The sequence below is a fragment of the Geotrypetes seraphini genome, chromosome 2, assembly GCF_902459505.1.
Source record: "Geotrypetes seraphini chromosome 2, aGeoSer1.1, whole genome shotgun sequence".
NCBI lineage: Eukaryota > Metazoa > Chordata > Amphibia > Gymnophiona > Dermophiidae > Geotrypetes > Geotrypetes seraphini.
In genome coordinates, this window is record NC_047085.1 from 327,066,202 (window position 1) to 327,090,408 (window position 24,207).

Here is a 24,207-nt window from a genome sequence, read left to right on the forward strand (position 1 = left end):
ATACACCAGCACGCGCCCTGCGCTCAAACCAAGAATACATGTTGGAAATACCCTCCTTCAGAGACATCAAATACAAAAGTGTTGAGACAAGAATGTTCTCAGTGATGGCTCCAAGGTGGTGGAACTCCCTTCTGAAGGAATTTAAACTAGAAAAGAACACCCAGAAAGTTTGAGAAAGGGATAAAGACCATCCTCTACAGACTAACAAAGCAACATAGAAGAGTTTGCTGGCTAGTCCCCATTAGGAACACAACATAGAACACGATACAGGTATTATGTGTGCAAATAAGTAGCATTTAGTATGATCATAGTACATGATACTAGTTTTATATGTGTATATACGTAGAATGATTGATTATGGTATAAATGTGTCTATTGAAAACCATTTCAAAAAATGCTAACTCTGTATTGCAACACTTTTACAGAAGCTCGTGTATTGTAACATCTTTACAGAAGCTTGTGTAAACCACTCTGAATTAACTCCCCAGTCATTAGTAGCAGTATAGTTTTCAATAAACATAGTTTTAGAAACACCTTTGAATTTTTTATTTCCATTTGTTCAATTTATTTCCCTAATTTTCATAATTTGAAAGATGAATTATCAATTATAATGAACATAGTTTTTTTATTAAATTGTAAAATATTTGTGAGGGAAGAAGTGACATCGCCATGTGTGATTGCTACTTGAGTCTCCAGTTCCTTACTTTCCGACCTTAATTGGCCAACTATTTTCAGCATCATTGGATATGCCGGATTTATTACTACAGAATTTCAAACTAAATGAAGCAGTTTTGAAGGCAGCCTGGGTGAAGGGTAATATTATATGGGATTCATATATTTTTCTATTTCTGGATGTAGTTATGGCCAACCTGAGACATCAGGGTAAGTTCTAGTTTCTTACTACTAAGCTGCAGTAAGAAGGGATCCAATACTTATGGCAATTTCCTTTTGCCCTTACCTTTACAAGGAGTGGCCAGCTCTTTAAAATCAAAACTAAGGAAGAAGCATTGCAGATTTTCCCAGCTGGAAACCAAGAACATCTGTCTGAAGCATGTCACGAGCAATTACTTAATATAAGGAAAAAAAACAAATGGTAATGGATTACAAATGACAGGATGCTGTCTACAAATGGTAACGGATTACAAATGACAGGATGCTGCCTGCTAAGGGATTTGAGGAAGGGTTAGTGGGAAGGGACATGATGTAGAATAACACTCTCTTGAATATGGAGACCATTTTGACCAGAAAATAGTTAGATGGAGCAAGATCTGGTGAGTAGGATTGAATGGTCTATGCACTGAAACCCCAATTGTGTTAAAACATCCATTGTTTTGCCAGCCTTTTGAACAGGTGCATTGTCTTGCAAAAATAACTCCTTTCCTCAGCTTTCTTCTCCTTTTTTTCTTTCAATGCCTCCTTTAATCAGCACAAGTTACAGTAGTAATCTGCAATAACTGTTTGGCCTCTTGCAAGATAGTCATTACAATGCCTTCCTGATCCCAAAACACTGTGGCCATTACCTTTCCTGCTGACTTTTGGGTCTTGAATTTCCTAGGCCTTGGAGAGGCTGAGTTCCGCCATTGCATGGACTATTGTTTTGTCTCGGGATTATAGTGGTGTAATCATGTTAAATTAACAGTAACTAGTCATTTCAAAAAAGTTGGCTCCATTTGCTGAAAATGCTGTAAAATCAACTTGGAAGTGTCCACTCAATGTTGTTTTCTGTAAACATTCAAGCATTTGGGCACCCACTTGGTTGACAGCTCATGGATTATAAACCCAACACGTTCCCTGGATATCTGAGGTGTCTTGGCTATTGTTTTAGCCGATACTTCACCAATCTTGCCAAAATCAGGTCATGGACATGGTCAAGAATTTCAGGAGTCATCACCATTTTAGGCCTCCCAGACCTTGCTGCATCTTAAGTCTCAATCTCCACGCTGAAATTTTGCACACCACTTCTTCACTGTGGAGTATGATGGGCAGTGGTTAAAGCTACAGCTTCAGCACCCTGCTCCTTGTGACCCTGGGCAAGTCACTTAATCCCCCATTGTCCCAGATACATTAGATGGATTGTGAGTCTGCCGGGATAGACAGGAAAAAATGATTAAGTACCTGAATAAATTCATGTAAACCGTTAGGAGCACCCCTGGAAGAGCAGTATAGAAAATGGAATAAATAAATAAACAGTTTGCATCATGCATTCATGGATTTTTGTTGATATGGTTCAATCAGTGATCAGAAGCAATGTCAAAACCATAGCTTTACTATTCTGAAAATTGGCACTTTGCAAAATGAAATAACTCTCTTCAGCTACAGTGGCAAAATAACACGCAGAATTTAGGAAGTTAGTAGGGCTGAGAACTTTTCAGCACCCACTCCTAGTTCACGCTACTTTGGTAGACCCCCCAACGGATGATTTATGGCTTTTCAGTCCTGCAATTTGATTTAAGTAATGCCTTCGACTTAGTCGATCATGTTATCCTAATTGACTGTTTGGAGTCAATTGGACTTTCTGGTAATGTGTTAAAATGGTTTCAGGGTTTTTTGAGTAAACGATCATACCAAGTTTATAGTAACAATAAACAATCCTTTAGCTGGGTTAACTCATGTGGAGTCCCACAGTGTTCTCCCCTATCCCCTACACTGTTTAACATTTACCTAGCCTCATTGGGGAATCTATTGCAAAGTTTAAAAGTCAAATTTTATATCTATGCTGACAACATCACTATAGTTTTTCCCCTAACAAATCTGACTTCTGAGACGAAGAACCATCTGGCATCTATTTTAAAGCAAATTGAACTATGGATGGCCAAATTCAAATTGAAACTCAACTCAGAAAAAGCCAAATTCTTTCTGGCGAGTCTGAATGATAAAATCAAAGATTAATCAATTTCCTTGAATGGACAAGACTTTCCTATTGGCGATTCCATAAAAATTCTGGGAGTGACTCTAGACCGTTACCTTACACTAGATGCACACACAGAGTTATTGGTTAGAAAAGGCTTCTCGACATTATGGAAACTAAGAACCATCAGAAAGTACTTTGATGCAACTTCATTCTGTTTACTGGTACAATCCTCCATTCTAAGCATGCTCGACTACTGTAATATCATTTATTTGGGGTCTTTCAAGAAAACCATTCAAAGACTCCGAATTATTCAAAATTCGGCAGTTCGATTGATTTTTGGTATAAAATAATGGGAACATATAATTCCCTTTTATCAAAAACTCTATTGGCTGCCCCTGGAAGCAAGAGTTCTGTTCAAATTTGCCTGTCTTTGTTTCAAATCTATTCTTGGTTCGGCCCCTATATACTTGGTTTCTCATTTTAACTTAGATTGTTCTATTAGGCCTACACGCAGAGTTCATATGTTTATCCATCCAACAATAAAGGCCTGCCGATACAAAAGATACCTGGACAGAACACTTGCTTTCCAAGCAGGTCAACTGAACAATTGGCTGGGTAACATTATTGCACACTCCTCATCCTATCTAGGTTTTAGAAAACTAGTAAAAAAAACTTGTTCAACTGATTTGTAACCTAACAACTCTTAATGCCCTTTCTCTTTATACCCTAACTGACTTGTAATCTAAGAATTCTTAAGCCTTATCTCTGTATTCTGCTTACATGTATTCGAATGACTTTACATTGTGCCTATTTTCGCTGATTGTCCAGCTCTTCTTATTGTAAAGCGCCTTGAACTATTATGGCTTTGGCAGTATCAAGTTTATCAAGTTTATTATGTAATTTGATTAATCGCCTAATCTACATTCTAGGCGATGTACAAACAATAACGAATAAATAAAAACTTGGGGTAATTATTAAAAAACAAATAATATTACATAATTACAAAAACTTACAGTCATGAAACATTCGGAAAACTATATTTAAAGGGTTACATTCTGGTTCAAATTTTATATTTCAGGATTAAACAACAGGGAGGGAATAAAAGCACAAATATGAAAATGAGAGGATAGGAAGGAATATAAAGTTATTTAATTAACTAAAAGCATCATTGAAAAAAAAACTTTTAAGCTTAATCTTAAAATTAACTAAATTCTTTTCTTCTCTAATATAAATAGGAAGATTATTCCAGGTTTGTGGAGCAGTCACTGAAAAAATAGTAAGCCGTCTAGTGTTGATGACTTTCAATGACGGGATAAGAAGTATATAAGAATAAAATTATTATTATTATTACTTACAGGGGGGTCCTCTACAATATGCTTCTATATATGCCCCTAATGATAGCCAGAGACAATTCCGGGGAAACTGGCGGAAACACTGATTAAAGAACACATCGATGAACATCTGGAAAGAAACGAACTTTTGAAAACAACCCAACATGGTTTCTGCAGGGGGAGATCGTGCCTAACGAACTTATTGCACTTCTTCGAAGGTATTAACAAACGGATGGACAGAGGAGACCCCATAGACATTATATACCTTGATTTCCAAAAAGCCTTTGACAAGGTGCCTCACGAACGTCTACTCCGGAAACTGAAGAACCATGGAGTGGACGGAGACGTACATAGATGGATCAGAAACTGGTTGGCGGGTAGGAAACAGAGGGTAGGGGTGAAAGGCCACTACTCGGACTGGATGAGGGTCACGAGTGGTGTTCCGCAGGGCTCAGTGCTCGGGCCGCTGTTATTTAATATATTCATAAATGATCTAGAAACAGGCACGAAGTGTGAGATAATAAAATTTGCGGACGATACAAAACTATTTAGTGGAGCTGGGACTAAAGAGGAATGTGAAGAATTGCAAAGGGACTTGAACAAATTGGGGGAATGGGCGGCGAGATGGCAGATGAAGTTCAACGTTGAGAAATGTAAAGTATTGCATGTTGGAAACAGAAACCCGAGGTACAACTATACGATGGGAGGGATATTATTGAATGAGAGCAACCAAGAAAGGGACTTGGGGGTAATGGTGGACATGACAATGAAGCCGACGGCACAGTGCGCAACAGCCGCTAAGAAAGCAAATAGAATGCTAGGCATAATCAAGAAGGGTATTACAACAAGGACAAAAGAAGTTATCCTGCCATTGTATCGGGCGATGGTGCGCCCGCATCTGGAATACTGCGTCCAATATTGGTCTCCGTACCTTAGGAAGGATATGGCGTTACTCGAGAGGGTTCAGAGGAGAGCGACACGCTTGATAAAAGGGATGGAAAACCTCTCATACGCTGAGAGATTGGAGAAACTGGGTCTCTTTTCCCTGGAGAAGAGGAGACTTAGAGGGGATATGATAGAGACTTATAAGATCATGAAGGGCATAGAGAGAGTAGAGAAGGACAGATTCTTCAAACTTTCGAAAAATAAAAGAACAAGAGGACACTTGGAAAAGTTGAAAGGGGACAGATTTAAAACGAATGCTAGGAAGTTCTTCTTTACCCAACGAGTGGTGGACACCTGGAATGCGCTTCCAGAGGGCGTAATAGGGCAGAGTACAGGGGTTTAAGAAAGGATTGGACATTTTCCTGCTGGAAAAGGGGATAGAAGGGTATAGATAGAGGATTACTGCACAGGTCCTGGACCTGTTGGGCCACCGCGTGTGCGGACTGCTGGGCACGATGGACCTCTGGTCTGACCCAGCAGAGGCATTGCTTATGTTCTTATGTTCTTATGTTCTATATATGAGGATAAATTAAAAAGTAAGGGTAAAATACATTTAACAGCTTTAATAGAAGTAACTGTGAGCAATTAAACATATCGCTTTTCCACATAGTCCCCATGCAAGGCGACACATTTGTTGTATCATTCAACTAACTTCTGCATTCCTGCAGATAAGAAGTTTTTCAGCTGCTCCTGAAGACAACTAAGCAGCACCGAACTACCCCTTATAAGGGGGAGGAGCTAAGAGGCACACGCGGTGCCGAGCTAGCAGAGAGAGAGGAGCAGCGAGGCGAAGGGGAAAGAGAAGGAGCACAAGGAAAAGGTTAGAAGGAGGAGACAGGTATCGCTGAGAGGCAGAGAAGGACGGGAAGCTCGGGGCAGTGGCAAGAGTAAGCTCCGCCCACCCCCACCACGTCGGCAAGGCAGTGCCGAACTCCGCCGTTCGGTGCGTGACGAAGGCGAGCGACTAAGGCGCTTGCCTTAGCGAGCTCGCCTTTGCGAAGGAGCCGGGAAACTCGGACACCTAGCAGAATAACACCAGCAGACTCACACCAAGCAGGAAGGCGGCTACAAGTACTAGTCTTTAGCTAGCTTCCCAAAAGGGCACACTCCCTCACATACCACACACCTAGGAGGGAAACGAGCATTCACAGGCACTAACACAGTAACACATGCAGACTTCAGAACAAACAATAACACCAGCAGACTCAGTAACACATGCAGACTCAGAACAAACAGTAACACCAGCAGACACACCAAACGGGAAACTGTAATCAGGAGGCCAAAAAAACATCTAGCTGACAGAGACAGAGGGTTCACAACAGATTCGCTCAGTCAACTCAGAAGGGGAGCAAGAGATGGATGCCCAGGGAAGCCAGAACATGAGCTTTCCAGTCTTCTGCACCGGCTGTAATATGTATGAATACCTCCCTTCGGGGATTCGGGAATACATTTGCAGTCGTTGCATGGAGCTGGATAGCTTGAAAAGGCAAGTCCGGCTGCTAGAGGAGACAGTGCTGGAACTAAAAGAACTCTTCACCTTTGAAGAAGAAATCTGTGAACAGGAGAAGCTTCTAGAGAAGTTCAGCCCAAACGAGGAGGTCAAGGAGCAAGAAAGATACATCGAGCAAGCTCACCAGCAGCATGTGGAGAACTGTACCCGAACAACCCAGGATGAAGGCCTGAACGAGAGAGGAGAAGACACCCCTACAAATTCTGAAGAGACGGAAGCTGAGATAAGGGGCGATCGCACACCGGGAGTAAGAGGGAGACTGCATGGGGATGTCCCCCCACCCGAAGAGTAGAAAACAATTTCAAGAGTACCACAGGAGGGAGAAGATTGGTCCTATACCATGGATGTGGACCTACGACCCCCAAGGAACCCCCGAGTAAAGAAGATGGGGATCATCATGGGAGACTCCATCATACGTCATGTGGACAGCCACACTGCAGGAGGGAAAGAGAATAGAATCGTCACCTGCCTGCCTGGAGCAAGAGTGAAGGCTGTGGCCAACAGGATCACAAGGATCATAGACAGCGCAGGGGGAGAGGACACTGCTGTGCTTATCCACGTGGGAGCCAATGATGTGAGCAGGCGGAAGTATGACAGGGAAGAGATGAAGGGCCAGTTCCGCTCACTTGGAAGGAAACTGAAGATCAGGGAGGTGAAGGTGGCCTCAGAGATCCTCCCGGTACCAAGAGCGGATGGAAAGAGACAAAGGGAACTGCAAGCGATTAACGCCTGGATGAGACAATGGTGCGAAGAGGAAGGCTTTGACTTTGTGCGCAACTGGACGGCGTTCTGGGGAAAAGCAAGTACTACAGAAAGGACGGACTGCACCTCAACAAGGAAGGAGCAAGAGTATTGGCAGGCAACATGAAGAGAGCCATCGAGAAGGCTTTAAACTAAAAGACAGGGGAAAGCCGACAGTCGACCAGCAGTCGATGGTCCGGGCGACAGGATGCCCTAAAGAAGGAACCACGGACAACTTCTCAGGAACCACGGACAACTTCTCAGACACAGGAGGGGACGACCACAAGGCAAACGGTAGAACATGCCTGGTCTTTTCTCAAGAACTCGGTAAGCGAGGAGCAAAATCTGTATATCCCCAGATTCAGAAAGGGGTGCAAAAAGAGTCGAACAAAAGACCCGGCGTGGATAACTAAAATAGTGAAGGAAGCGATAGGCAATAAGAAAAATTCATTCAGGAAATGGAAAAAGGACAAAACTGAGGGGAACTGGAAAGAGCACAGGAAGTATCAAAAAGAATGTCACCGAATGGTTCGAAAAGCCAAAAGAGAGTATGAAGAGAGGCTAGCCAGGGAAGCACAAAATTTCAAACCGTTCTTTAGATATGTTAAAGGGAAGCAACCAGCTAGGTAGGAGGTGGGACCGCTGGACGACGGAGACAGGAAGGGAGTGGTGAAGGAGGAGAAAAAAGTGGCAGAAAGACTTAACATGTTCTTTTCGTCTGTATTTACAAACAAAGACACATCCAACATACCGGAACCTGAGCAATTCTTCAATGGAAATCAAGCAGAAAAATTAACATCCATGGAAGTGAGCCTTGAAGATGTAGGCAGGCAGATAGAAAAACTAAAAACTGACAAATCTCCGGGTCCGGATGGAATTCATCCAAGGGTTCTGAAGGAATTAAAGGAGGAGATAGCGGAACTACTGCAGCAAATTTGCAATCTATCCCTGAAAACAGGCATGATCCCGGACAACTGGAAGATAGCCAACATTACGCCCAAAAAGAGATCAAGTGGTGACCCGGGAAACTACAGACTGGTGAGTCTGACCTCGGTTCCAGGGAAAATGGTGGAAGCACTGATAAAAGAAAACATCGATGAACATTTTGAAAGAAACAAACTTCTGATAACCAGCCAACAAGGTTTCTGCAAGGGGAGATCGTGCCTAACGAATTTATTGCACTTCTTCGAAGGAATTAACAAACGGATGGACAAAGGAGATCCCATAGACATATATCTAGATTTCAAAAAAGCCTTTGACAAGGTGCCCCATGAACGCCTACTCCGGAAACTGAAGAACCATGGGGGTGGAAGGAGACGTACATAGATCAGAAACTGGTTGGCGGGTAGGAAATGGAGGGTAGAAGTGAAGGGCCACTACTCGGACTGGAGGAGGGTCACAAGCAGTGTTCCCTCTAAGCTGCGCTGGCGTGCGCTGGCGCACAAAATATTGCCTCGCAGCGCACAATGTCACGTCACAGCGCACGGCGTACGGAGATGGCAGGCCGCGGCGAGAGGAGAATCGGGCGAGTTGGCGCTGGCGCCCGATATTTTTAGCGCACGGGGAAAAAATTTTGCTCACACCACCCGCCCGCTTAGAGGGGACACTGGTCACAAGTGGGGTCCCGCAGGGCTCGGTGCTCGGGCCGCTGCTATTTAATATATTCATAAATGATCTAGAAACAGGGACGAAGTGTGAGATAATAAAATTTGCGGACGACACCAAATTATTTAGTGGAGCTCGGACTAAAGAGGACTGCGAAGAATTGCAAAGGGACTTGAACAAACTAGGGGAATGGGCGACGAGATGGCAGATGAAGTTCAACGTTGAGAAATGTAAAGTATTACATGTGGGAAACAGAAACCCGAGGTACAACTATACGATGGGAGGGATGTTATTAAATGAGAGTACCCAGGAAAGGGACTTGGGGGTAATGGTGGACATGACAATGAAGCCGACGGCACAGTGTGCAAAGGCCGCTAAGAAGGCAAACAGAATGCTAGGCATAATCAAGAAGGGTATTACAACCAGAACGAAAGAAGTTATCCTGCCATTATATCAGGCGATGGTGCGTCCGCATCTGGAGTACTGCGTCCAATATTGGTCGCTGTACCTTAAGAAGGGCATGGCGTTACTCGAGAGGGTTCAGAGGAGAGCGACGCGTCTGATAAAGAGGATAGAAAACCTTTCATACGCTGAGAGATTGGAGACACTGGGTCTCTCTTCCCTGGAGAAGAGGAGACTTAGAGAGGATATGATAGAGACTTATAAGATCATGAAGGGCATAGAGAGAGTAGAAAGGGACAGATTCTTCAAACTTTCGAATAATAAAAGAACAAGAGGGCATTCAGAAAAGTTTAAAGGGGACAGATTCAAAACGAATGCTAGGTAGTTTTTCTTTACCCAACGTGTGGTGGACACCTGGAATGCGCTTCCAGAGAGCATAATAGGGCAGAGTACGGTACTGGGGTTCAAGAAAGGATTGGACAATTTCCTGCTGGAAAAGAGGATAGAGGGGTATAGATTGAGGATTACTGCACAGGTCCTGGACCTGTTGGGCTGCCGCATGAGCAGACTGCTGGGCACGATGGACCTCAGGTCTGACCCAGCAGAGGCATTGCTTATGTTCTTATGTTCAAATAAGGGAGACAACGCAGGAGCAGAAAAGAATACGATGCAAAAAACAGTAGAGACTGCTAAACTTAGAAAGTCCAAGAAGGTAACACAAAGGGAACTCAAATGTATGTATACGAATGCTAGAAGTTTGAGAAACAAAATGGGAGACTTAGAAGCAATAGCAAAAAACAACGAACTGGAAATCATTGGCATAACAGAAACATGGTGGAATGACGAAAACGAATGGGACACAGTACTCCAGGGATACAAACTGTACAGGAGAGAGAGAGTGGGGCAGAAAGGTGGAGGTATTGCCCTATATGTTCAGGAAGGAATAGAATCTGTGAGAGGTTACGACGGAGCAAAATGAGAAGATGGAATCCCTCTGGATCAGGATTCCCAGGCACAGTGGTGCTGACACAAAGATTGGCCTTTACTATCGACCGCCAGGACAGAGGGAGGAGACAGACTCGGAAATGATAGAGGAAATTAAACATGAATGTAAGACAGGAAATGTCATAATCTTGGGGGATTTCAATTTCCCGGGGATAGACTGGGTCCTGGGAACCTTTAACTGTGCAAAGAGGCAAAGTTCCTGGAAGTGCTAGGGGACTGCTTCCTGGAACAAATGGTAGGAGACCCAACGAGTCACCTTGGACTTGGTCCTAATTGGAATTGTTGGAACGGCAAAGGAAGTAGAAGTCACGGTCCCACTGAGGACGAGCGACCACAACATGATCAACTTCAAACGATGTCGGGAAGGGGAAAGATACCAAAACCTCAACCACGACTTTAAACTTTAAAAAGGAAAGATAAGATAGTATGAGAGCCATGGTGAAACAACGGATCAAGAAAAGGATGGGCAAAGTCAAAACTGTAGAACAGGCATGGTCCCTACTGAAAAATACTATCACTTAAGCGCAAAACCTCTACATTCCACGGATGTCCAAAGTAAAGAAAACTAAGGGCAAACGAGAGCCAGCGTGGCTTACCAAAAAGGTGAAGGAAGCCATAAAAGAAAAGAAAGACTCCTTTAAAACGTGGAAACGCACGAAAACATCCGAAGCTTGGAACTAACACAGAGACGATCAGAAGAAATGTCACAGGGCAGTGAGGGTTGCCAAAAAGGACTGCGAGGAGAAAATAGCGCAAGAGGCCAAAAATTCCAAGCCCTTCTTTAGATTCTTAAAAGGGAAAAAACCCGCAAAAGAGGTGGTGGACCGCTGGACGACCTGGGAGGAAAAGGGTACATCAAGGATGACAAACAAATTGCAGACAGATTGTATTCCTTCTTTGAGTCTGTCTTTACAAAAGAGGACACTGCTACAATACCTGAAACAGTGAAAGTGTTCAAGGGGGTCGTAGAGGACAGCCTCACCACAGTAGAAGTAGACTTGGGACCAGATTTACCACTAGATCGACCTTAAAAGTGATAAATCTCCTGGACCGGACGGAATTCACCCGAGAGTCTTAAAAGAACTGAAAGTTGAAATTGGAGAATTATTGAAAAAACTTGCCAACCTGTCAATAGAACTGGACAGATACCGGATGGCTAGAAGATCGCGAACATCATGCCGATATTTAAAAAAGGATCGAGAGGCAACTACAGACCTGTGAGTCTTACGTCTGTCCCTGGAAAGATGGTTGAGGCGCTGATCAAAGATAGCATAGTCCGGCACTTAGACACGCAAGACCTAATGAGAGCCAGCCAACATGGATTCAGGAAAGGGAAATCATGTTTGACGAGCCTACTTCAATTTTTTGAGATAGTGAACAAACATATTGATGGTGGAGAACCGGTGGATATTATATACTTGGACTTCCAGAAAGCGTTCGACAAGGTTTTCACATGTAAGACTTCTCAGGAAACTACAAGACCATGGAATAGAGGGAGATATACTAAGATGGCTAGGCAAATGGCTGGAGAACAGAAAGCAGAGAGTGGACATAAATGGGAAGTTCTCAGACTGGGAGAAAGTGACTAGCGGTGTACCCCAGGGCTCGGTACTTGGGCCCATCTTATGTAATATTTTCATCAATGACCTAGAAGAAGGAACATCCAGTGAGATCATCAAGTTTGCAGATGACACAAAGCTATGCCAGGCAATCAGATTGCTGAAGGACAGCGAGGAACTCCAGAGCGACCTGAATCGGCTAGAGAAATGGGCAGAGAAATGGCAGATGAAGTTTAATGTGGAAAAATGCAAAGTGATGTATTTAGGCAGAAAGAATAAGGAACACAAGTACAGTATGTCAGGTGCAACTCTGGGAAAGACCGAACAGGAAAAGGACCTGGGTGTACTGATAGATAGGACCCTGAAACCGTCTGTGCAATGCGCGGCGGCAGTGAAGAAAGCAAATAGAATGCTGGGCATGATAAAGAAGGGAATTACGAGTAGATCGTAGAAAGTTATAATGCCACTCTACAGAGTCATGGTCAGACCACACTTGGAATACTGCGTCCAACATTGATCTCCATACCTAAAGAATGATATAAAACTGCTGGAGAGGGTGCAGAGACGAGCAACAAAGCTAGTGAAAGGTATGGAGAACCTGGATTACGAGGAATGACTTAGGAGACTGGGGTTGTTCTCCCTTAGGAAGAGGAGACTGCGAGGAGATCTGATCGAGACTTTCAAAATACTGAAAGGAATCGACAAAATAGAGCAGGAAAACAGTTATTTACAATGCCCAATGTGACATGGACAAGAGGACACAGACTGAAGCTGAGGGGGGACAAGTCTAGGACAAATATCAGTAAGTTCTGCTTCACGCAGCGAGTGGTGGACACCTGGAATGCTCTCCCAGAGGAAGTAATTGAGGAATCCACTGTTCTTGGATTTAAGGGTAAACTAGATTCACATCTCCTTAAGAGTGGCATAGTGTGATAATGGGTATAGATAAGCTGGATGCACATCTCCCTAATGAGAAGCATAGATTGATATGGGAAACAAAACTATGCCAGAGTACTCCTGGCGGGGCCTCCGCGTGTGCGGATTAGAGAGTTGCGCGGGGACAGAAATCCCACACGTCCCCGCGAGGAATCCCCTCCGTCCCCACCCGTCCCTATAAACTACAGAAATAGTTATTTCATTTAATTATGCTACTGAATTAAAGGCTCTGGTAGAAACCCATTACAAATAAGCAAAAAGACTATTAATTTGGAAATATTAATTGGGAAGAATACATACTTTGTAAACGGGTTTCTACCAGAGCCTCTAATGTTTATAAATTTTTATCAACACAACTAATATACTACTTTATCATAAAGAAAAAAAAAAAAAGACAATAGAATTTTTTTCCTACCTTTGTTGCCTGGTTTCTGCTTTCCTCATGTTCTCATTCAATTCCTTCCAACCACTATCTCTCTTCTCTCTGCATCTTCCATTTGCTCTGTTACTGTGCCTCTCCCTTTCTCCCCCCTTCCAAATTGGTCTGGCACCCATCTTCTTCCCTCTGCTCCTCCCATAGTTTGGCATCTCTGTCTTCTTCCCTGCCAGCGTCTTCTCCCCACTCTCTCTTCCCCATTTCCTTTTAGCGTCCTTCTCCCCCCATCTTCCCCATGTGCTTTCAGTGTCCTTCTCCCCCCTCTGTCTTCCCCATGTGCTTTCAGTGTCCTTCTCCCCCCTCTGTCTTCCCCATGTGCTTTCAGTGTCCTTCTCCCCCTCTGTCTTCCCCATGTGCTTTCAGTGTCCTTCTCCCCCCTCTGTCTTCCCCATGTCCTTTCAGCGTCCTTCTCCCCCACCCCCCCATCTTCCCTATGTCCTTTCAGCGTCCTTCTCCACCCCTTTGTCTTCCCCATGTGCTTTCAGCGTCCTTCTCCCCCCTCTGTCTTCCCCATGTCCTTTCAGCGTCCTCCCCCCCATCTTCCCCATGTCCTTTCAGCGTCCTTCTCCACCCCTTTGTCTTCCCCAGTGCTTTCAGCATCCTTCTCCCCCCTCAGTTTTACCTTAAGCGTCTTTTCCTCTCCACTCCTCCCTTTCTCCCTCCCTGCCCCTTACCTTTGTGGCACTTCCCCGCCGACAGGCCCGGTCCGACAAATCTCCATGCCCTGTAGCCACGAATCTAAATTACCTTCTTACAGCAGCTGGAGTATTGAAGCTGCTGTAAGAAAGTAATTTAGATTCGCGGCTACAGGGCATGGAGGTTTGTCGGACCGGACCTGTTGTCGGTCGGTCGGAGGAAACGCCACAAAGGTAAGGGGACCTGGCCGGCTGTGCACCCCCCCCCCCCCCATGGCTGCACCAGGGGCGGACCGCCCTCCCCGCCCCCCTTGGTACGCCACTGCCGATCGCAGCACACAGCCAATCGGAACGGAAGTCTTCCCGATGTCAGCGCTGACGTCAGAGGGAGGGAGGGCTTTGCTTAAGCCCTCCCTCTGACGTCGGCACTGACATTGTGGAAGACTTCCGTTCTGATCGGCTGTGTGCTGCGGCAGGGCAGGTAGGGAGAAGACGAGCCTGGGATCCCCGCGACCCCCAGGGGGCGTCCCCACGGGATCCCCGCGACCCGAAGGGGAAAACCAAGGGATCCCCGTGGGTTCCGCGGGATTCCCGTCGTCCCCGTTCCCATGCAGCTCTCTAGTGCGGATCTCCAGACTTGATGGACCTAAGGTCTGATCCGGAGATGGCAATTCTTATATTCTTATGTTCTGTACTTCATCATCAAAGGTGAATCTGTGACCTCTCAGTGTCTCCTTCAGTGACCTGAAGATGCGATAATCTTTAGATGTCAGATCCGGGCTGTAAGGATGATGTGGAAGACATTTGAACCCAAGCTGTTGCATTGTCTCTTCTGTCGTTGCTGTTGAATTAGGACATTCATTGTCATGGTGTGCAGTAACATTGTTTTGGACAACATTCTTCCTCTTTTGCTGAAAATTGCAGGTTTAAATTCATTTTGCAGCAATGCACAGTAATTTTCACTGTTTGCTGGTGCACTTGGAAATGCACCAGAATAGGCCCCTTCATTGTCCCAAAAGAAGGTTAACATGATTTTCTTGAAGGAGGGCTAACATTTGAATTTCTTCTTCAGGGAGAAGATGGATGTCTTCTCTCCATGCTTTGCCGTTTGCTCTCCGATTTGTAGTAATGCACTCATGTCTCATCACTGATGACAGTTCTCTGCATAATATATTTGGATCTTCTTAATACCATCTCAGGAACTGGATCACAACCTCCACACGATGTTGCTTGTGAAGATCAGTAAGCTGTTTGGGAACCCATTATGCACAGATTTTCCTGTATCCCAAGTCTTCATGCATTATAGCGAATGAAGATCCATAGCTGCTGTTCAAATTTGCAGCCAATTGAGACATCATTATCCATTGGCCTTCTCTAATCAAGGCATCCGCCCTGTCAATGTGCTCTTGTTTGTGTGATGTTGATGAGTGACTAGAATGACCTTTGTTGGTTGCACCTGTTCTTCCTGCTGTAAACCTTTTTTACCCACTCCTAAATCTTTTGTTAATTCATGGTACTGTGTCCATACTGGGTCAATATCCAATGGTGAATTTATACAGGTTTTACTCTCCCCCCAAAGAGAGTGCACTACTGCATGTTCTTCAATGGTACAATCTTGTATTGGAGTGTCCATGTTTCTGACTTTGTGGCTGCCACATGACTAAAGGTCGAGTGCTGCACTGTGCATGGACAAACTACCTAACAGGTAATGCATATGTGTTGCATTTTGCTAGCTCTGTTCCATTTATCACGTAATTTAACAATTACCTTTAATTTTTGATTTGTCCTTGTAGATTTAGAAGGAACTTTTTGTCAGTGGCTCACTGGTGTGTGCATTATTGGAGGGGTTTATAATTTGACATTAAGTTCCAAACTATACTCTATAGCCTTTCATATCTATAGACAAGCAGATAGGAAGGCCTTGTTGGGATTTTTACAGAAACTGGTGTTGGTAGGATATATGGCGGGATATGCATGAACATACTAGGCAGTTGACCTTTATTCTAATCCCATGCTGCTTCATCGTGGATTATTTCTAGAGAAAGCCTTGTTTCTGGGGGTCAACATGCTGTATTTGAAGCCATAGTGTGGTCAGATCATGCCCCTATGTGGGTTCTGTATAAGAGGGGCTAGCCAGGAAAAGAAACTTCAATTTTGGAAACTTAATGAAAGTTTGCTAAATGATGACCAAGTGGTGCAAGATCTTAATCAGGTAATACCATAGTTTTTGTCTACCAACCTCACTTTTATCCGGGTATGCCTTATGTAGAATATTTGATCCACAATAGCAAGAAAGATTTGAATGACAACATTTGCTGTGTATAATTTGCACCATTTCCGAATAAAATTTTTTGTATAGAATTTTTTTGTGCTGACCAATCACCAGCATTTGGGAGCAGATCCAAGATGGCCGAAGGTCCGTTGGGCTGAGTAGAACGCTGTGGGAGCTCTCTCGGATTAGTGCTGTGAACCCTTTCGGCGAGTTCTTTTCTTCAACTTTATTATGCCGAAGAGAAGAGGCTGTAGCGCCGCTGGAGCCTCACGGCACTTTAGCGTTTCTTCCTTCGGCAATATCGAAGAGCATATGCAGGTTGTTCTGGCAACGGCAGTGTCGGCATCCCCATTGGAGGCACCTCAGAGGGGCGAGACTGAGGCAACTTCCCTGGCATTAGAGACATCACTAAGCCCTGACGCAAGGGCACCTGCCCCACCTCCTCGGATTAGTAGCTTCCCACGAGTGCAGGAGCTGCTGGTGGATGGTTCACACCCCCCCTCGGAGGCCAGGAAGAGCGCAGAAGGGAGTAGAGAGATGGACTCCCTGCATTTCCAGGAGAGCCCAGGAGAGACTGAGGACCTAACAACTTTGGTGGGAAACCGAGTCCAGGAGAGAAACAGCCGGGAATTGCTCTTAGCTGGTGAGAATATTCAAGTTGTTAAAGCTACCTATATTATTGAAAAGCCCAGGGAGGTAACTCTAAACTCTTATCTGGGACCTCGTGGCTGATCTGGCTACATCCATAAAACCTCAGCTGACATTGCTGGAAAGTAAATTGAAAAATCAAGAAACTGATATTAAGAATGGGGGATTCAAAGAACTCTATAGTGAATATCCAACAAGAATTAAGTTTCAAAACAACTTAGTGAAACAGTAGTAAAAGATAATATAGATTTACATAAAAAATTTGAATCCTTAAAAAACTTTTTGCATACTAATAACTTACGATTGATTAATTTCCCTAGGATAGCAGCTGTGTCTCCTAGGGATATGTTAAAACGCTATATGACAGAGATTTTGGAAATCTCTGAAGATATGATTCCACCATTTACCCATGTTTACTATGTGCCATCAAAAATTAAGGAACAGCAACCACAGGATGATAATCAACCGCTCAATGTATCAGCAATGTTGGAACATTCTGATCGAGAGGCCGCAGTAGCGGCTACATTACTTATTACAGCAGCCCTTGCACCAGATAAAAACTGGTTGCTTCGGCTCTTCTTTAAGAACAAATAGAAAGATTTTCTTGGCTATAAAATATTAATGTTTCCAGATTTGGCGTGGGACACACAGAAAAGGAGCCAGGGGTTATCTCTCTTGGAGGGACATTTTTTCTTCGTCATCCATGTAAATGCATAATACATTATCGTATGAAAAATATGTTTTCTTTGAACCTCTTCAGCTGACAGCCTTCTTGGCTGGAGCTCAAATGGATGAAGGGGAAGTTTGAGTGCAGTTTTAAATATTAAGGGACATCCTCTCTCAGTCAAGGGATCTTATTTTCTTTATGATGTTTTGTATTACTTTGTTCATACTCGCAAATTTAACCTTGGATCTAATTTGAGGACTTGAGTTGAAGTTAAGCTAAGTCTTCTATTTTCCTTATATAAATTTGTATTTGAAACAACAGTGCGCCAGGTATTTCAGATGTGCTAGTTGTGTTTTAGTTGTTTGCTTTCTTCAACTTTCTGTACAAGTGGATACTTGAATTATATAATTTGAAATTTGATTAAAAAAATAATAAAAATAAATAAATAATTTTTTTGTACATGAAAAGTCTGTTTTGCATGTAGAAAAGGCCTTTTATAAAACTGCTCTGTGGTATATGTGCATATTGGTTGAGAAGGCAGTATGTGATTATACGCTTGCCACATTTAGATGTAACTGGAGATATAGTTGGGTAAAGTTGAGATGTACCAACATATTTTATAAAATACTGTATTTTTTGCTCCATAAGACGCACCTGACCACAAGACACACCCTAGATTTAGAGGAGGAAAATGAGATAAAAAACATTCTGAACCAAATTCTCCCTGCCAGGTTCTGCACACAACCCCCATACCCCTTTGCCAGGCTCTGCACCCTGTCCCCCCTCCCTGCTAGGCTCTGTATCCTGTCTCTTCTCTGGTGGTCTAGTGGTAGGACAGGGCGGACAGAGTACAGGGCAGGCAGACCTAGTGGCTGGCAGGCAGGTTGGTCTAATGGCTGGCTGGCAGACAGGCAGGGACAGGGCAGATTTGGTTTTGCGCCATGACATGCAGAGAAATATGTAGACAAAGGTTAAATTGAACCACCAAGAAGCTGGACTCTGCATACAATGCAACACCACAGAAACAGTGATGCATGTCCCCTAAGCAAAAAAATAAATAAATATAATTTTTTTTTACCTTTGTCTTCTCTGGTTTCTGCTTTCCTCATCTTCTTGTTACTCTCTTCCTTTCATCCACTGTCTACCCTCTCTCTGCCCCTTTTATATGGTATCTTCTCTCCTTCTATGCCCCTTCCAGAAACTGTATGCCTCCCCCTTCCATCTCTCCCTTCACCCCCATTGGTCTGGCATCCATATTCTTCCCTTCCCTCCTTCAATGGTCTGGCATATCTCTCGTCTCCCACATCCCCATGGACTGGCATTTCACTCTCTCCTCTCCCTTTCCCCCACTTCCATCAGCATTTGCCCCCTTTCTTTCCCTCCAACCCAATTCCATCCAGTATCCTTCCCCCCTTATGTCTCTTTCCCCTTTCCCTGCACACCAATTCCATCAGCATCTGCCCCTTTTCTCTCCCTCCACCACCCTTCTATGCTCCTTTCTCTCTTCCACCAAACCAATGCCATGCTGCAAGATCCCGCGATGACTACTGTTGCCGGTCCACCCCCTCCGACGTCACTTACTTCTTCCTGAGCAGAGCCGGCAGACGCAGTCATTGCGGGAACTTCTTTCACTTCAGCGAAGCTGCCGACTCTGCTCCGGAATAAGTTTGTCGGAGGGGTGTACTGGCAGCTACTCTGAGGTTCAGGTCCTTTAAGGAGGAGGATTTGCCAGCTCACGGGGGCCCCCTAGAGCCGTAGGGCCCGGGGCAGCTGCCTTCTTTGCTCCCCCCTAATGCCAGCCCTGCTTGGACCCCAGGGTCAGGAAGGCCGCTGCCACCACGTCACTCAGAAAACCCGTTCTCGCGCTCCCGGGCAGCCATCTTGCATCAGAGGCACGCAGTGCTCTGCAATTGGCTGATGGAAGAGGCGACATAGGCAGAGCCAATCAGAGGTGCCAATCATGGAGAGTGAGCCAGCGAGAGTAAGGCTGGAAGCCTGGCAGGTTGGCAATGGGGGAGGTGGCTTCTTGTGATGGGTGTTCACGTGATGGAAGCGCTTTCCTTCAGGAGCTGCAGCGTATCCTGGTTGTGGCTGCGGTCTGGGCGAGCTTGTGAGGGTTGTAAAGACTGCCCTGCCACAGTTGGACCGGGAGTACAAAAGAGGGGGAGGGGTGTGTGGTATTCACTCCATAAGGCATCTTATGGAGCAAAAAATACGGTAGGCATGTATATGCTTCAGAGCAGGTGTGAATGTGTCAGCATTTATACACTACAAGGACTAGTTTTGGGATCCCATTTTATAAAAGTATATAGTTACCAAGGTTACCTTTATAAAATAGACACCTCTTTTAACTTCTTACATAAATCAGGCCAATTTTGTTAAATAGTTTTCATATCATTGTATTTCTTAATTTAGAAAGTGGAAGCACAAGAAAAAGAAGACTCTCTAGCAGGACTTTCAGGAAAAGCAATAAAGGGTAAAGTTGGAAAACCCAAGATAAAGAAACTGCAGTTAGAAGAAACTCTCCCATCACCTTTTGGGAGAAGAATAGTTCCAGAGATTACATCAGCCATGAAGGCTGATGCCAGCAAGAAATTGCTAAAGAAGAAGAAGGTATGTGGAACAATTGCTTGTTTATGCCTCTGATAGCAGCTAGTATTAGTTTCTACCAGGCTTCTAGTTTTGCTATACCAAGTTCTCTTGCTATCTGAACGTATTTTTTTAATATTGTGTCAAATATCACTTTACTAATACTGTTAGGATTGCTTTTTGTGCAAGCTGCAGGATGTTTTAAGCAGAAACTTAAAATCTTCTATATTGTTGATGCTTAACTGTATAGTTAATTTGGGAATAGGCTTTTTGATTTAGTATCTTACTTGCCTTTTCCAAATCCATTGCTCTGTGCCATGTTATATTCACACGCACAAGCTGTCTCACCCATGAGAGCTTAGAGTCTAAATCAGAGGGGTCAGTCAGTCCTCGAGGGCTGCAATCCAGTCGGGTTTTCAGGATTTCCCTAATGAATATGCATGAGATATATTACATTACATTACATTAGGGACTTCTATTCCGCCTATACCTTGCAGTTCAAGGCGGATTACAAAAGAGCTAACTGGACATTTCCAGTGAAGTTACAACACTGCTTTCATTATATGCTAATAGATCTCATGCATATTCATTGGGGAAATCCTGAAAACTCGGCTGGATTGTGGCCCTTGAGGACCAACTTTGATACCTGTGGTCTAAATTGTACCTGAGGCAATACAGGGAGAAATAAAGGATTGTCAGTAGAAGAAGTGAGATTTGAACCTTGGCTTCCCTGGCTCTTGCCCTGCTGATCTAGCTATGTATCGCCTAAACATGGTTTCTCCTGATAATTTTTAGAATACATTTACATTTAAAAAAGGCTTTTAAAAATTGCCCTGGCCCTTGCTTTGGACTACCATTCCCTTCCCATCTCTTTGTAAGAGGAAGTGAGATGGTCTAATAGTGGCAAGAAGAAATTTAAAGTTGCTGGAAAAAAATTCAGATGATTATTTTTAGAAGTTAAAATTTATTACTTGTCATTAAAGGCTCTGACTTGGAAAGCAACAGCTGTTTTTAAAGATCAGTTCCACCTTTTCTATATTATGTATTCTTGGACCACAGTGGTGGGACTCTATGCTGCTACGCAAAAATAATTCCTGCAGGAGTATCAACAATTTTCCATATTTATAGGAAGCACAATTGTCTCTTTCTGTCTTCTGATTATAAGAATCATAGGCAAAATTTTGTATTCTCTTCCCGTACAACTGATTTTCAAAATTGATGTAGTTATCACAATTAGTCTTCTGTTGTAAGTGTTACTGGCAGGGATGGAAAAAAAAATCAAGCACCTGCCACCATCTCAGACAAGAAGAGCCACAATTGTCCTGGTGCTCAGAGAAGCCACTACTGCTAAGTAATGCGCCCTGCCACCATACCATACAAAAGCAGAGAGGCTGGGGGGAGTTGGCATTAGCTGGAGGAAGGTAGAGAAGCAGAAAGATGGGAAGTGGTTGGAAGGCAAGGGAAAAGATGCTGGAGAAAAAAAGGGGGTGAGTTTGTGGGAGAAGGAAAATGGAAGAAAAGGAAAAACAAACATTCCCACAAAATAGGTAAAACTAAAAAAAAAAAAAAAAAAGCAGTAGAACACCACTTACAATGTTAAGAAGGAGGAATACGTTTAGGAATCAGAGAAGTAGGTATACATGCTGTAGATCAGGAGACTCGGGATTAATTCCTTGGCTCTGGTTAATGGTGTAAGCCAGAAACTACATCGTCTAGCCATGCCTGCTGGTTGTCTTGAGAGCATAAGTAGGATCTGATTTCTGAATAACAGCATTGACCACCTCAGCCAAACAAGATTCCTGCAGTACATTGATAGCTAAAACAGCAAAAAAGGATCATGAGGCATGTATCTGAAGTCAACCCCATCGAAGCATTGACGGACATTGAGATCACACAGTACCGATGTTCGCTCCTCTAAATCTAAGCGTGCATCGCATGGTACCGATTCCCATTCCTCTTGACGCAGATCAAGATTAGAGAATGGCAAGGTGGCGGTTACCCGCGGCTAGCCGCGTGTAGCCGCGGGTAACCCGCCGAAACTGGGAAGAAAAAGTAGTGGCCTCTGCGGTGACGGGGACAAGGCCATTCACCGCCCTGTGGAGCGGTGAATGGATTTGTCTCCGCAGTGAGGCAACCAAGGATCGCGCGGTCCCCACCCGGCCATCTCCCAACCTCCACCTCACCTTTAATGAAGAGCACTGTTCCCTCAACCGCCGGTTGAATTTCTGCCAGTCCGCACAAAAAAAAAAAAAGCCTCTCCTTTTCTCCTGCTCTCAGTTGCTAAAGCGGCAGCCGACAGGAAGTCTTTCCGACGTCAATTCTGACGTCGGAGAGGACGTTCTGGGCCAGCCAATCGTTGCCTGGCTGGCCCAGAACGTCCTCTCCGACTTCAGAATTGAGTCGGAAAGAAGACTTCCGGCTTTAGCAGCTGCAGCATGGCGGTAAGAGAAGAGGAAAAGGAGGGAGGCTTTTTTTTTTTTTAGCAGCAGGGAGGCAGCAGGCTGGCTTTGGCTAGGGAGGGAGAAAGGTAGACAGGCAGGCAGGCTTCAGGGGTGGGGGTGGGAGAAAGTGTGGAAGGCAGTGAGAGGGACATAGGAAGGAGGCACTAGGGGCACTAAAGACATGGGAAGGAGGCACTGGAGGCACTAAAGACAGGAAGGGGCACTAAGGACATAGGAAGGAGGTACTGGGGCACTAAAGACTTGGGAAGGAGGCACTGGGGGCACTAAAGACAGGAAGGGGTACTAAGGACATGGGAAGGAGGCACTGGGGGCACTAAAGACAGGAAAGGGCACTAAGGACATGGGAAGGAGGCACTTGGGCACTAAAGACATGGGAAGGAGGCACTGGGGGCACTAAAAACAGGAAGGGGCACTAAGGACATGGGAAGGATGCACCGGGGACACTAAAGACATGGGAAGGAGGCACCGAGGGCACTAAGGACATAGGAAGGAAAAAGGGAGGGAATAGAAAGGGACAATTCTTGGACCTGAGTGCAGAAAGAAAGAAAGGATACACAGACAGTAGGAAACGCAACCAGAGACTCATGAAATCAATCACCAGACAGCAAAGGTAGGAAAAATGATTTTATTTTCAATTTAGTGATCAAAATGTGTCAGTTTTGAGAATTTATATCTGCTGTCTATATTTTGCACTATATTTGTCTATTTTTCTATAGTTACTGAGGTGACTGAGCTTGCGGAGATGGGGCGGAAACAGGGTTTTAAAATTTTAGTCCTAGTAGTTTGCCGGTCCACAAAATAATTCTTTTATTTCTGCCGGTCCACAGGTGTAAAAAGGTTGAAAAACACTGATGTATAGTATGCCGGCTTTCTTTTTCGCCCAGCCGCATGTGTTCAAAAAGCCACGCAAGCGCGGCTGCTCGAGTTGTTCAATCTTCTCTCTTGCAACTTCCTGTTTCCGGTTGCATCAGAGGAGAATATTGAACAAATGAGCAGCCGCGCGTGCAGCTGGGCGAAAAAGAAAGCCGGCATACTCTACATCTAAGGTGAGGTGGAGGGAGGGAGATGGTGGAACGCTGCAATCGGTCGGGTGTCTGTTGTTTTTGTATCACTGCCTGCCTGCGCTCACGCTCCAGATCCTCCTGCATTTTTAGTGTGTACAATTGACCTTATTCGAGCTATAGGTGAACATGGGAGACACGTCATTGCAAGGGAGGACAAGTCAATTGATTTATTTTATGTTCTGTTTTTACTACAGGGCAGATGCACTGAAACAGATTCTCAGTGCAGTAGTAGTAGTGGCAGGACTGTTTTCTGTCTTCATGGTGTTTCGCAGTACTGAGGCTTATATGGATGCTGCGGGGACGGTGATGGGGCGGTGAATGGGATGGCAGTGGCAGTGATGGGGCGGTGAAAGGGATGGCGGTGAAGGGAACAGCGATGACAGGGCGGTGCAGAGGATGGTGGGCCGGGGACGGTGCAGTGATGGGGACAGATTTTTTCCCCATGTCATTCTCTAATCAAGAGCTAGACATTCTCATCAACACTCTTCATCTGATCAGTGCCGACGTTGTCAAAGGAACCCTTCTCAATGTTCTCAGTCATTGCACTTC

The 24,207-nt window shown here is 44.5% G+C and overlaps 1 protein-coding gene across 1 annotated transcript in view; it reads left to right on the forward strand.

The window, feature by feature from the left end:
- TOP2B (DNA topoisomerase II beta) overlaps positions 1-24,207 on the forward strand; it is a 639,919-nt gene that overhangs the window by 490,233 nt on the left and 125,479 nt on the right. Inside the window, 1 exon segment of the mRNA XM_033930173.1 lies at positions 19,959-20,156. Coding sequence (XP_033786064.1) covers positions 19,959-20,156 — 198 coding nt within the window.